The sequence below is a fragment of the Primulina huaijiensis genome, chromosome 15, assembly GCF_012295235.1.
Source record: "Primulina huaijiensis isolate GDHJ02 chromosome 15, ASM1229523v2, whole genome shotgun sequence".
In the NCBI taxonomy this organism is placed as follows: domain Eukaryota; kingdom Viridiplantae; phylum Streptophyta; class Magnoliopsida; order Lamiales; family Gesneriaceae; genus Primulina; species Primulina huaijiensis.
In genome coordinates, this window is record NC_133320.1 from 17605084 (window position 1) to 17616590 (window position 11507).

Here is an 11507-nt window from a genome sequence, read left to right on the forward strand (position 1 = left end):
TATATACCAATCAACTTCGATAATAACACCGACAAAGTAAAACATTATTTTTTACTTCAAAATTTAAAAAACACGGGCTTCACTTCTAATTTTTTGTAACATTTTACTTCGACAGAATAGTTTTGATGAAGTAAAAAGTTAAAAAAAAATTAAAATTTATATTTAGTGAAGTAAAAAAATGAACCATACTTAAATTTTAATTTATCTTAATTACTTTGTAAAAGTCGAACTTATCTTTGAACGGATTTTTTTAGAACTACGACAACAGTTTACAACCGTTATCTTTTCTTATTGTTTTATACAATAAAAGACAACTTTGAATTTTTTTTTAAAAAAAATTTGTAGTTAAAAAGGAAAAAAGAAAAAGCCCAACCCATTTCCACAAAAACTCATCCCGTAACCATCTCAAATTTCTCTCCTGCCTTCCATCGAGCATCTCCTTCTTTCCAGCTTCTTCCGCCGCGCGTCGAAACCCAGCTGCCGAAGTTAAGAGCGCAGCAGCCAGCTACCTTTTTTCCCTGACCTTTCACTATCTTCTATGCCACGGATCGGAAGAACAGGGTGAAGGAGAGCCCTATTTCAGTTGCATTCCGTTCGCGGACTCGAGATCGAACTTTGGTGAGATATTGGCCTTGTTTCCTTCTTGTTTTGCCAGCCTGATGTTGGGTATTAAATCCATTTCGGTTCTCCTGTTTTCCAGCTTAAATTCAGCGAGATGCTTGTGAGATTTCTTGGTCCAATTTAGGTGAGTTTTAGCTTCGTTTCTTTGTTTGATTTGTGGTGTTTTGAGTCGGTAATCAAAGCCCCAAATTCCCTGTTGTTCCAGCTAGTGTACCTGAGAATTCAAGCTCTTTTTCTTCACTGTGCAGCCTCGTTTGGGTTCTCCCAGCGAGTTCTAATGAGTGCGACCACCATCCTCCACTGTTGTCCGCTACTAGATCGGTTCTAGTTTTTACTTTTGAGGTATATGAAGCTCAAATTCCAGCCTATCACTCGAGTAGCAAGCTGTCCAAAATCGAGATTTTGTCCCCTTCGATTTAGTTCATTTTCATCGATTAAAATGCATGATATTGACGTATATATTTGGTTTATATTGTAGGTTCGATTGTTGGAAAGCTTTAGGATATAATTCGTAGAGTTTGTACATTAGTATCGAATTAATTGTATGATTATTTTGAGATTTATGGTTATTTAGTTGATGTTTGAAATTATTGGAATTGATTTGGACAATATTTAGCGAATAGAATCACGTTGGTTGAAAGTTGGAATTTTAAATGAATTGTTGAATAATTCGATATTTTATTCGAATTTGGGATTTAAATTGTGAAATGAAATATTATTAAAGACAATATACATATTGGTGAACTAGTTTATTGCGAAATATTGGAAATTATCGATGTTGCGATGGATGTAGGATTATTGTGAATAATATTTGTAGTTTGAACAATGTAAAGGAGATGGCGAAGGATCGACATTGAATTAATCTGCCTTTACTCGGAGGATCAGGTGATATAGCCATGAGAAATATCTTTTTCATGTAGAATTCATAAATTTATTGTTTGTCACAGATTCATATTGAATAATTTTGTCATATTTCACATCCTACAAGAATAGGCATGTTTGGTTCTAAATCTTCAAATGCTTTAGCTGTAGTCGTCCCCTCTCTCACTTTTTGACTTCTCCTTGTAAGAATGTTCACATGAAAACGACACTGTCCTCTAAATATGGCATAACCATATATGTAGAACATTTAAATCCCCAATGTCCTAAAAGTTTTTTCATTTGTACACTACTTAAAGTTTGATTTTATTGTCATTATATTTTACTTTGAATCTTATCAACTATATATAGCTTAAATTCAAACCCGAAGATTTCTGCTAGGTACCCTCTGGACCGGAGAAGAAACAATAAATTCTTGTGGGTTTGTGGATATTGTCATTTTTTTATGAATGATGTTATTAATCTAATGCATATTTTATTTTTTATATTTCAGTTTGCAGGATCAATCAAGAACCAATATTACAACCAATCTCAATATGATGAAGTCAGAAAGTGAATGGAACGAATTCGTCTACTCTTATGTAGGTGCTTAAATGGATCGTGTGCTTGTGCATTTTAAGATATACTTTATGATATATATACATTTTTGGTTTTGTGGATATATTTTTGGGTTATACTTGTGGATACATTTTTGGGTTATACTTGTGGATTTGTCGATATATACTTGTGGGTTGGTAGATATACTTGTGGATTTGTCGATTTTCATTATTTTTAGACGGATAATTTATGAATCAAATGAAGTCTTTGAAATCGATTGCTTCGTCCGTAAATGTAAAATGTGAAGTAACAAAATACCAAATGCTTCAACAAATAAAAATTATGGCGAAGTTATGGAATATATTTATTTCATCATAGTTCCATAACAACGAAGTTGTTCGCATCAATTACTTAACCAAAATACAAAACCTGTGAAGTTATACAAATTATTTACTTCGTCAATCAATGTAAACTATGAAATTATATATAAGCTACTACTTCTGCACTTTACAAAATTGATGAAGTAAAAGACGTTTTACTTTGGCATCGGTCTAATTCCAGACTGATTTTCCCTCATTGAACCAGCCAAAGACTTCGCTAATTTCTCGGATACGACTTCGGTTATAATGCGAAGTAAAATGATATCATATTACTTCACTTCAGCAATCATCTACCTATTACTTCATTGAATATGCGAAGAAAATCAAGGAAATTCAACCCTTAATAAAAAGTACTAACATGAGGACTTATTCATAAACGAAAACTATAGATGGGAATTTTAGACTAATTTATCTTTTAAAAAAAACCAAATCTTTTCAATTGGGAAAAAATTGGTAGTTCAAAATCTCATGCAAACCATGGATTGGTTTAACTTTTTATCAAAAATCAAATCAATTTATACTCAACCTCAACCTTACTAGTTTTAACTAAATTTATTTAAAATCAAATCACATTTACATCTCATGCATGTGCAGTAGAGAAAATAATCCTTTCATATTGACCCACTTCTTTGATATTATATATGTAAAGGCCCGTATTTCGTATTCATATTTTTTTTTTTGCGGAATTATTAAAATTTTTCTAAATAAATAAATAACTTGCTTCAAAATAAACATGTAAATAATTTTAACTTTAAAATAACAGCGGAAGGAAATATTGTTTCAAATACCAACTTAAAAATAATCCAACATATTAAAACTGAGTTTAAACATAATATTAAACTGAGTTTAAACATAATAAAAATGCATAAACTAAAACATGAGGTCCTCGGGTATACTACTGCTGCCCCAAGATAGCTCACTGATCTACGCCCTCCGTCTCGACCTCATCGGTACCTACAACAATCAAGTCTAGTGAGTCTAAAGACTCAACATGTATATATCGTGAATAACAAGTAAATATACAATAAAATCGCATGCAACGTAAAAATATGGTATCGTAAAGCGTATGGTGAAAATCGTATCATGAATAATTATAACTACGTGCATATCTGAAAACCATACGTAAAAGATTTGCTCAATAGAGCTCTGTCATATCATATCATAATTTTCTGGTAGAGATAATGTTTCTAAGCAAGTGGCCCATAACATAACGTGAGCGCCTGATCAGACTAAACCACAGTATACTGGGCGGTAGAGATCAATCACAGCCCTTGGACTGGATGTCCGTACCCATACATAATCATAAACCGGTCGTAAGTCACCGGGTGGAGAGGTCCTCGGTTGCGCCTACCGACTTCCAAACCCATAAGTATAAGGTGGCCACAAGACATATAGCATATATCTCAAAAATAAACATTTTATATTTTTATGCACGTAATATAATTAAAACCTTATTTTTACCGGATGAGTTGGATCGCTCCCAGGCTTGCTGCGACTTAACTCTAATATGTGACACATGCAAATAATATTATCTTGACTTAAACTTGACAATAGAACCAAAACTCAACAATAGAACCAAAAATGAGACTATTAGGAACAACCACTTGATTTTTATTCATGGTATCGTACCAACCCGAACCAACATTAAACCGACGTTTAACCATGATTAAAAATACCCCTAACATACTGAAAAACATGCACAAGAATTGCAAAACACGAAAATAGGTGAAAGGAATCCAAAAACATACAACACTGTTTCGAGAGTCATTTTGGCACCTTTCACCATAAATTCTTGTACGACCTCTAGACTCGACAAAATCACAAACGGCCAAAAACATGACTTTCCTAACTCATTAAGGTAGTGTCCAGTCCAAGGCCATAGGCTAAAAGCCAACCAAGAACTCAAACCACCTCCAAAACCGAAGCTGAAAGTTGCTGTCAAAAAATCCAGCAAGGGCAACTTGTGTGTTTGTAGTAAAAATTCTGAAATTAATGACTATGGGCTTGAACCACCGCCCAAGGACTCTTACTAACATCCTAAGGTATGGCTTGGACCATGGCTAAAGGCTAAAATCCAACCACAAACCAAGCCATCACCTAAGACAATGAACAGCTCAAACCGAGAGTACCCAGAAATTCTGTGCTATAGTAATCGAATTAATTTGTTGTCTTGTTTCGTTCCGGTGGCTATATGATCAACCATGGCACGATCGAGACATGAGGGAGTGTTGTATGAACCATGGCTATGGGTTAGAATTCAGCCACAGCCCACCCAAGCACCTCAAAACCGAACTCACTCATACAAAGATCAAAATTTTAAAAACAGAGGAATCTTGATATGTTGCTGTAAAATCTGATGAACCATGAACCGATCATTTAAAAATTTGACTTGATCACATCCTAGACATGATAAGGAAGGGTTCTAACCATGGCTACGGTCCTAGGACAGCCATGGTTCGAACTCTCATCCCAAACAACCAAGAACGAAAATCGTGACTCAATTCTGCAGCTTATGTAAAGTTTGCTGTCATTGCTTAATTCTTGAGTGTATGGACTGAACCAACTGACCCAACAACACCCTAACATACTCTAAATCATGCCTATAATCAGCTTTGAGAGCCTGGAACCGAAGCAACTCCTGAAACCCACAAAATACAGCAGCCGTGAAGCACCATAAAAAAAAAAACGAAAAGCTGTACAGATTTCTTTCAAGCTCTTTGCTGTCAAATTGCGTTGTGTCACTTGATATATGAACATATACTGATTTAAAATAGCTAATATAACTTGATTGTAGAGCAAAGGAATAATATATACATGCCTGGAATTTGTTTTGACAAAAACAGTTCAATACAACGAATACGACGCAACGGAGTCGGAATGGAAATTTCTTTCTTGTTTTCTGCTGATTTTCACGATTACAGCTGCTGTTCTCTTCTGATATATTTCGAAATTATGGATGAAGAGCTGCTAGGTAATGAGGATGAAGGTTACAAGGGGTGATAAAGGAGTCTTGAAGTGCATTTAGTTGAGAGTTACAAGTGAGAATTTGAATGGGTTTGCATTGTTTCTTCTTCCTCTTGCTAGCCGATTCTTGTTCTTAATTTTTTTTTTCCTGCCTATTCACGTTACTTTCTAGTAGAATAACTTGAGGAAGCAATAAGGTGTATTCTTGTATTTGATTATAATTAGTGCATTAAAATGGGGAAATGATTACACCATAAAATAAAAATTAGAGATGGCTTGAATAGGGTGTTATTAACCATTTGAATTATTTTAAATGTTGGACATTAGTACTAATTTGTATTGTATATTTTTATTTAAACCTTGCATTTTAATTGTTTAGGATTTTAAACCTTCATTGTATATATTTAAATGCATAAATAATTTAATTTAGTTTAGAATCTTGCTTAGAATATTGCATGGCATACATGACTTCAAATTTAAATGTTTAAAGGTTATGTTTAATTTCTTGAATATATTATACCTAGATTAATTCATCCCTATATGTTTACATATTTTAATTTAAGCTTTAATTAAATATTAACCTAAAGAACTTATTTACCAACTTAGCTCTAATTAATTTATTAAATCCCAAAGACATTCTTTTTCTTTAAATTAAATCATTCTTTGACTTAAATTAAATTTAGGATTATTTTTCTTATTATTGATCTTATCTCTAATCTCCAAACTCCGTTCCGACCTCGCGTATTTATCCTGAAAAGATAAAACTAAACATCTACTTTTAAAATAAATAATCATGACTTAAAATTATTAAAATAAACCAAACACTTCATATATATAAAATATTCATTTTTTTATTTTAAATAGTAGCAATTATGCATGGCTTATGCGTAATCAAATTTTCGGGTTCTACAACTCTACCCCCCTTAAAGAAATTTCGTCCCCGAAATTAAAACTTACCGAATAACTCGGGATAACGACTCCTCATCTCTGGCTCAGATTCCCACGTAGCTTCCTCCTCTGAATGATTGAGCCATTTGACTTTCACTAGCTTGACCATTTTGTTCCGAAGCTTTTTCTCCTGACTGTCTAAAATTTGCACTGGTCTTTCCTCATAAGACAAGTTCGGAGTGAGCTGCAACGGTTCAAAGTTCAGGACATGCGATGGATTCGCCATATACTTCCTCAGCATGGAAACGTGAAACACGTTGTGTACTCCGGCCAGATTCGGCGGAAGAGCAACACGATAAGCTAACGTCCCAACCCTGTCGAGGATCTCAAATGGTCCAATGAATCTCGGACTGAGCTTTCCTTTCTTCCCGAACCGCATGACACCTTTCATCGGTGCTATCTTCACGAAAACATGGTCACCAACAGCAAACTCTAGATCTCTTCTTCTCTGATCCGCATAACTCTTTTGTCTACTCTGAGCAGTCCTCATCCTGTCACGGATCTTGACTACTGTATCAGCAGCCTGCTGCACAATCTCCGGACCCAACTCTGATCTCTCCCCTACTTCATCCCAATGAATAGGAGATCTACACTTACGACCGTACAGTGCTTCATATGGAGCCATACCTATAGACGACTGAAAACTGTTGTTATAGGTAAACTCCACCAACGGTAGTTTTGATTCCCAACTCCCGGAGAAATCAAGGACACATGCACGAAGAAGATCCTCCAAAATCTGAATAACTCTCTCGGACTGACCATCTGTCTGGGGGTGAAAAGCCGTGCTAAACAACAACTTCGTACCCATAGTTGAATGTAGACTCTTCCAAAATGATGAAGTGAATCTAGGATCTCGATCAGACACGATAGAAATGGGAATACCATGAAGTCTAACGATCTCCCGAATATATAACTCTGCATACTGGATCATGGAGAAAGTCGTCTTAATAGGCAAGAAATGAGCTGATTTCGTAAGACGATCAACAATCACCCATATAGCATTTGACCCTCTGACTGACTTCGGCAGACCGACAACGAAGTCCATAGTAACATTCTCCCACTTCCACTCGGGAATAGGAAGAGACTTGAGCAAACCTGCTGGTCTCTGGTGTTCCGCTTTCACTAGCTGACACGTCAGACACTCGGATACAAATCGTCTGATATCCCTCTTCATTCCTGGCCACCAATATAATAACTGCAGATCTTTGTACATCTTCGTACTCCCTGGATGAATAGAGTACGGCGACATATGGGCCTCAGCTAAAATATCTGCTCGAATAGAATCGCTGCTCGGAACCCACATTCTGTCTCGATATCTGACAATACCGTCTCTAACTGTGTACAAGATACCGCCATTGGCTTCATCTCTCTGTCTCCACTTAGCCAACTGCTCATCTGCTAGCTGTCCACTGCGAATACGGTCTAGAAGAGAAGACTGGATCGTCAAAGTAGATAGACGAGGAACTCTACCTTGAGGATATGTCTCCAGATCAAACCTCTGCATCTCAAACTGAAGAGGTCTTGAAACCTCTAAATGAGCCATCCCTGCGACTTTCCTGCTCAACGCGTCTGCAACTACGTTTGCTTTGCCAGGATGATAGCTAATGTCACAGTCATAGTCCTTCACTAGCTCTAACCAACGCCTCTGCCGCATATTCAACTCTTTCTGTGTAAAGAAGTATTTGAGACTCTTGTGGTCGGTAAAGATCTGGCACTTCTCCCCGTACAAATAATGTCTCCAAATCTTCAATGCAAATACTACGGCTGCCAACTCTAGATCATGGGTAGGATAATTCTTCTCATGTATCTTCAACTGACGAGAAGCATATGCTATCACCTTCCCATGTTGCATCAACACTGCGCCTAACCCGAGTTTCGAAGCATCGGTATACAGAACAAAATCTCCGGGTCCTGAAGGCATGGCCAACACTGGTGCTGAAATAAGAGCTTGCTTCAATGTATCGAAGCTCTTCTGACATTCCTCGCTCCACACATACTTAACATTCTTCTTCGTCAATGACGTGAGTGGAACTGCGATGGAGGAGAATCCCCGAATAAACTTCCGATAGTATCCTGCTAGCCCAAGGAAGCTACGGATCTCTGATGCATTTTGCGGCACAACCCAATCTCTGACTGCTGCAACTTTTGCGGGGTCTACCTCAATACCATTGTTAGAAACGACGTGGCCTAAGAACGCCACTTTCTCTAACCAGAACTCGCACTTGCTGAACTTCGCGAATAGCTTGTGCTTTTGCAAGGTCTGCAATACTGTGGTCAAATGTCTGTTGTGATCCTCTTGATTCTTTGAGTAAACGAGAATATCGTCTATAAATACTATCACGAACTGATCAAGATACGGCTGAAATACACGATTCATGAGATCCATGAAGATCGCTGGCGCATTCGTCAAACCGAACGGCATCACAAGGAACTCGAAGTGGCCATAACGAGTCCTAAAAGCAGTCTTGAGAACATCGGCGTCTTTCACTCTCAGCTGATGATAACCAGAACGCAGATCAATCTTGGAGAATACTGAAGCTCCCTGCAACTGGTCAAATAAATCTTCAATCCTCGGAAGTGGGTATTTGTTCTTCACTGTAACTTTGTTCAACTCCCGATAATCAATGCAAAGCCTCATCGACCCATCCTTTTTCTTCACAAATAAGACTGGCGCGCCCCATGGAGAAAAACTCGGGCGAATGAACTCCTTGTCAAGAAGTTCCTGAATCTGCTTCTTGAGTTCTGCCATCTCTGTCGGTGCTAATCGGTACGGTGCCTTTGAGATCGGCGCGGTACCTGGCATAAGCTCAATAGAGAATTCCACCTCTCGCACAGGTGGTAAACCAGTGACGTCATCAGGAAAAACATCTAAAAAGTCTTTGACAATAGGAACATCGGATGCTGTCTGATTGGGCGTCTCAGGAATAGATACAAGAGTAGCTAAAAATGCTCGGCACCCTCTATGAATGAGCTTCCTAGCCTGGACACAAGATATCATACGCGGTAAATTAAAATACCTGTCTGGCTCGAATAAGAATTGTTCCATCCCAGGCGGTCGAACTAGAACAGATCTCCGCTGGAAGTCAATCAAAACTCTGTTCCTCAAAAGCCAGTCCATACCCAGAATAACATCAAACTCGGGCATTGGTAGCACGATAAGATCCGCATAAACGAGATTACCATGAAGTTCGAGGTCTATATCTCGAATCACATTAGTAGCTGTCATCTCCTCTCCAGAAGGCAATGCTACTGAATACGCTATGTCTAGCCCAATTGTCTTGATCTTGAGAGAATTTGCAAAGGTTTCTGAAATGAATGAATGAGTAGCCCCTGAATCTATCAAGGCTTTCGTAGCTGAACCGGCTATAAAGATTCTCCCTGAAAGATTGGAATATCATGCTAAACCCAATAGTTTTACAAGAACTATGCTTATAGACATGCAAAGGTCAAAGTCCTCCTAACCTAAAGTCCCGTGAATAACACTGATTAGAACATGCAATCCTATCATAAATTCTAAGTTAAAAATCGTAACCCAAAACATTAAACTTCAAATACAACTTAAAGATTTAGGATACCTGTCATGAGCATCGTCTCTGGGTTAGTCTCCGCAGCATGGAGAGCAAAAACTCTGCCTTGGGTAGGCAGATTCTTCTGAGGACAATTCTTCAATATGTGGTCAGTACTACCACATTTGTAACACTTTCCCGAACCATACATACAAGTCCCAGCATGACGACGTGAGCACTTGGCACAGACTGGATACTCCACTGTTCTCGGGACTGCCCGCCCCTGTTGCTGCTGCTGCTGCCCTCTGTTCCTGTGTGGACCGTGGAAAGGTCTCTTATTCTGATGCTGCTGCTGGGGAGGGCGATGTGGTGCCTGAAATGGTCGTTTACCCTGGCGATCGCGCTCAATATCGTTCTGATCTTGCTCTGCCGCTAGAGCCCTGGAAACAGCAACATCATAGGTAGTAGGGCCAGCCACCCTAACATCACGGCGCAAGATCGGCCGCAGACCATCCATAAAATGCCTCAATTTTGCACCAGCGTCATTTGCAATTAGGGGTACAAAGTGACAACCCCTCTCAAATTTACGGATAAACTCCGTAACAGTCGTGTCTCCTTGCCTCAGGGTCATAAACTCCCTGGTCAACCTGGAACGCACCTCGTCAGTAAAATATTTAGAGTAGAATACCTCGGTGAAGCGCGTCCAGCTCAAAGTAGTCAAATCCAAAGCTACAGTTGCTCCTTCCCACCACAGACGAGCGTCTCCTCCAAACAGATAAGTCGCACAACGAACCCTATCTCCATCTTCAAGCCCCATGAACTCGAAAATAACCTCAAGGGATTTAATCCAGCCCTCTGCAACCAAAGGATCTGTCGTCCCCGAGAACTCTTTCGGCCTCATCTTCATGAACCGCTCACAGACAGCTTCAGGCCCCGTCTGTCTGGCTGCCACAGCGTTGTTCCCCGCAAACTGCGCGAAGAACTGAGTCATCCCAGCTAACATCTGGGCATTCATGTCTGGTGGAGGGGGTGGAGGTCCCTGCCTCTCTTGCCTCTGACCCTCACCGTATTCATGACGGTGAACACCACCACCTCTCGGGCGTCCAACCTGGCGTCTAGGAGGCATACTGTTCCATATATAGCCCATACGTAACTAACATGCATAATTCCATAATTTATCTTAAATTTAAATAAATACTGAAATAATTATAAATCTGAACGTAAAAACATTTCATGAAAACATGCTGTTAAAATAATTGATGATTTAAATAAAATGCATAAATTTAAACTTACAGACCGAAGACGTGACTTCATGAGCTTCTCGTGGTCAGTAGTAGTACAACCCTTTACAAGAACATAGGCTCTGATACCAACTGTAAAGGCCCGTATTTCGTATTCATATTTTTTTTTTTGCGGAATTATTAAAATTTTTCTAAATAAATAAATAACTTGCTTCAAAATAAACATGTAAATAATTTTAACTTTAAAATAACAGCGGAAGGAAATATTGTTTCAAATACCAACTTAAAAATAATCCAACATATTAAAACTGAGTTTAAACATAATATTAAACTGAGTTTAAACATAATAAAAATGCATAAACTAAAACATGAGGTCCTCGGGTATGCTACTGCTGCCCCAAGATAGCTCACTGATCTACGCCCTCCGTCTC

The 11507-nt window shown here is 38.3% G+C and overlaps 1 protein-coding gene and 1 long non-coding RNA gene across 6 annotated transcripts; one reads left to right on the top strand and one right to left on the bottom strand.

The window, feature by feature from the left end:
• Positions 1 to 342: 342 nt before the first annotated feature.
• Positions 343 to 5510, top strand: LOC140958569 (uncharacterized). 5 transcript variants are annotated; one of them, XR_012171806.1, is made up of 4 exons: positions 343 to 963; positions 1100 to 1917; positions 1994 to 2081; positions 5380 to 5510. It is a non-coding gene; the product is annotated as an uncharacterized lncRNA (long non-coding RNA). The 5 variants fall into 5 exon arrangements; XR_012171805.1 differs by lacking the exon at positions 5380 to 5510 and having other exon boundaries at positions 1994 to 2239; XR_012171807.1 differs by lacking the exon at positions 5380 to 5510 and having other exon boundaries at positions 345 to 963; positions 1100 to 1506; positions 1994 to 2239.
• A 4297-nt stretch (positions 5511 to 9807) lies between these two features.
• On the bottom strand, positions 9808 to 11317 carry LOC140958484 (uncharacterized). The gene is made up of 2 exons (XM_073415940.1): positions 11129 to 11317; positions 9808 to 10962 (listed from the first exon to the last, which is right to left on the bottom strand). Exon 2 carries the CDS (start codon positions 10959 to 10961, stop codon positions 9888 to 9890), a length of 1074 nt encoding a protein of 357 aa, XP_073272041.1. The 5' UTR covers position 10962; positions 11129 to 11317; the 3' UTR covers positions 9808 to 9887.
• Between the last annotated feature and the right edge of the window lie 190 nt (positions 11318 to 11507).

What these genes read in the sequence shown, in the direction of transcription:
- LOC140958484 (XM_073415940.1), bottom strand. Translation starts at nt 10,961, where the DNA reads ATGCCTCCTAGACGCCAGGTTGGACGCCCGAGAGGTGGTGGTGTTCAC.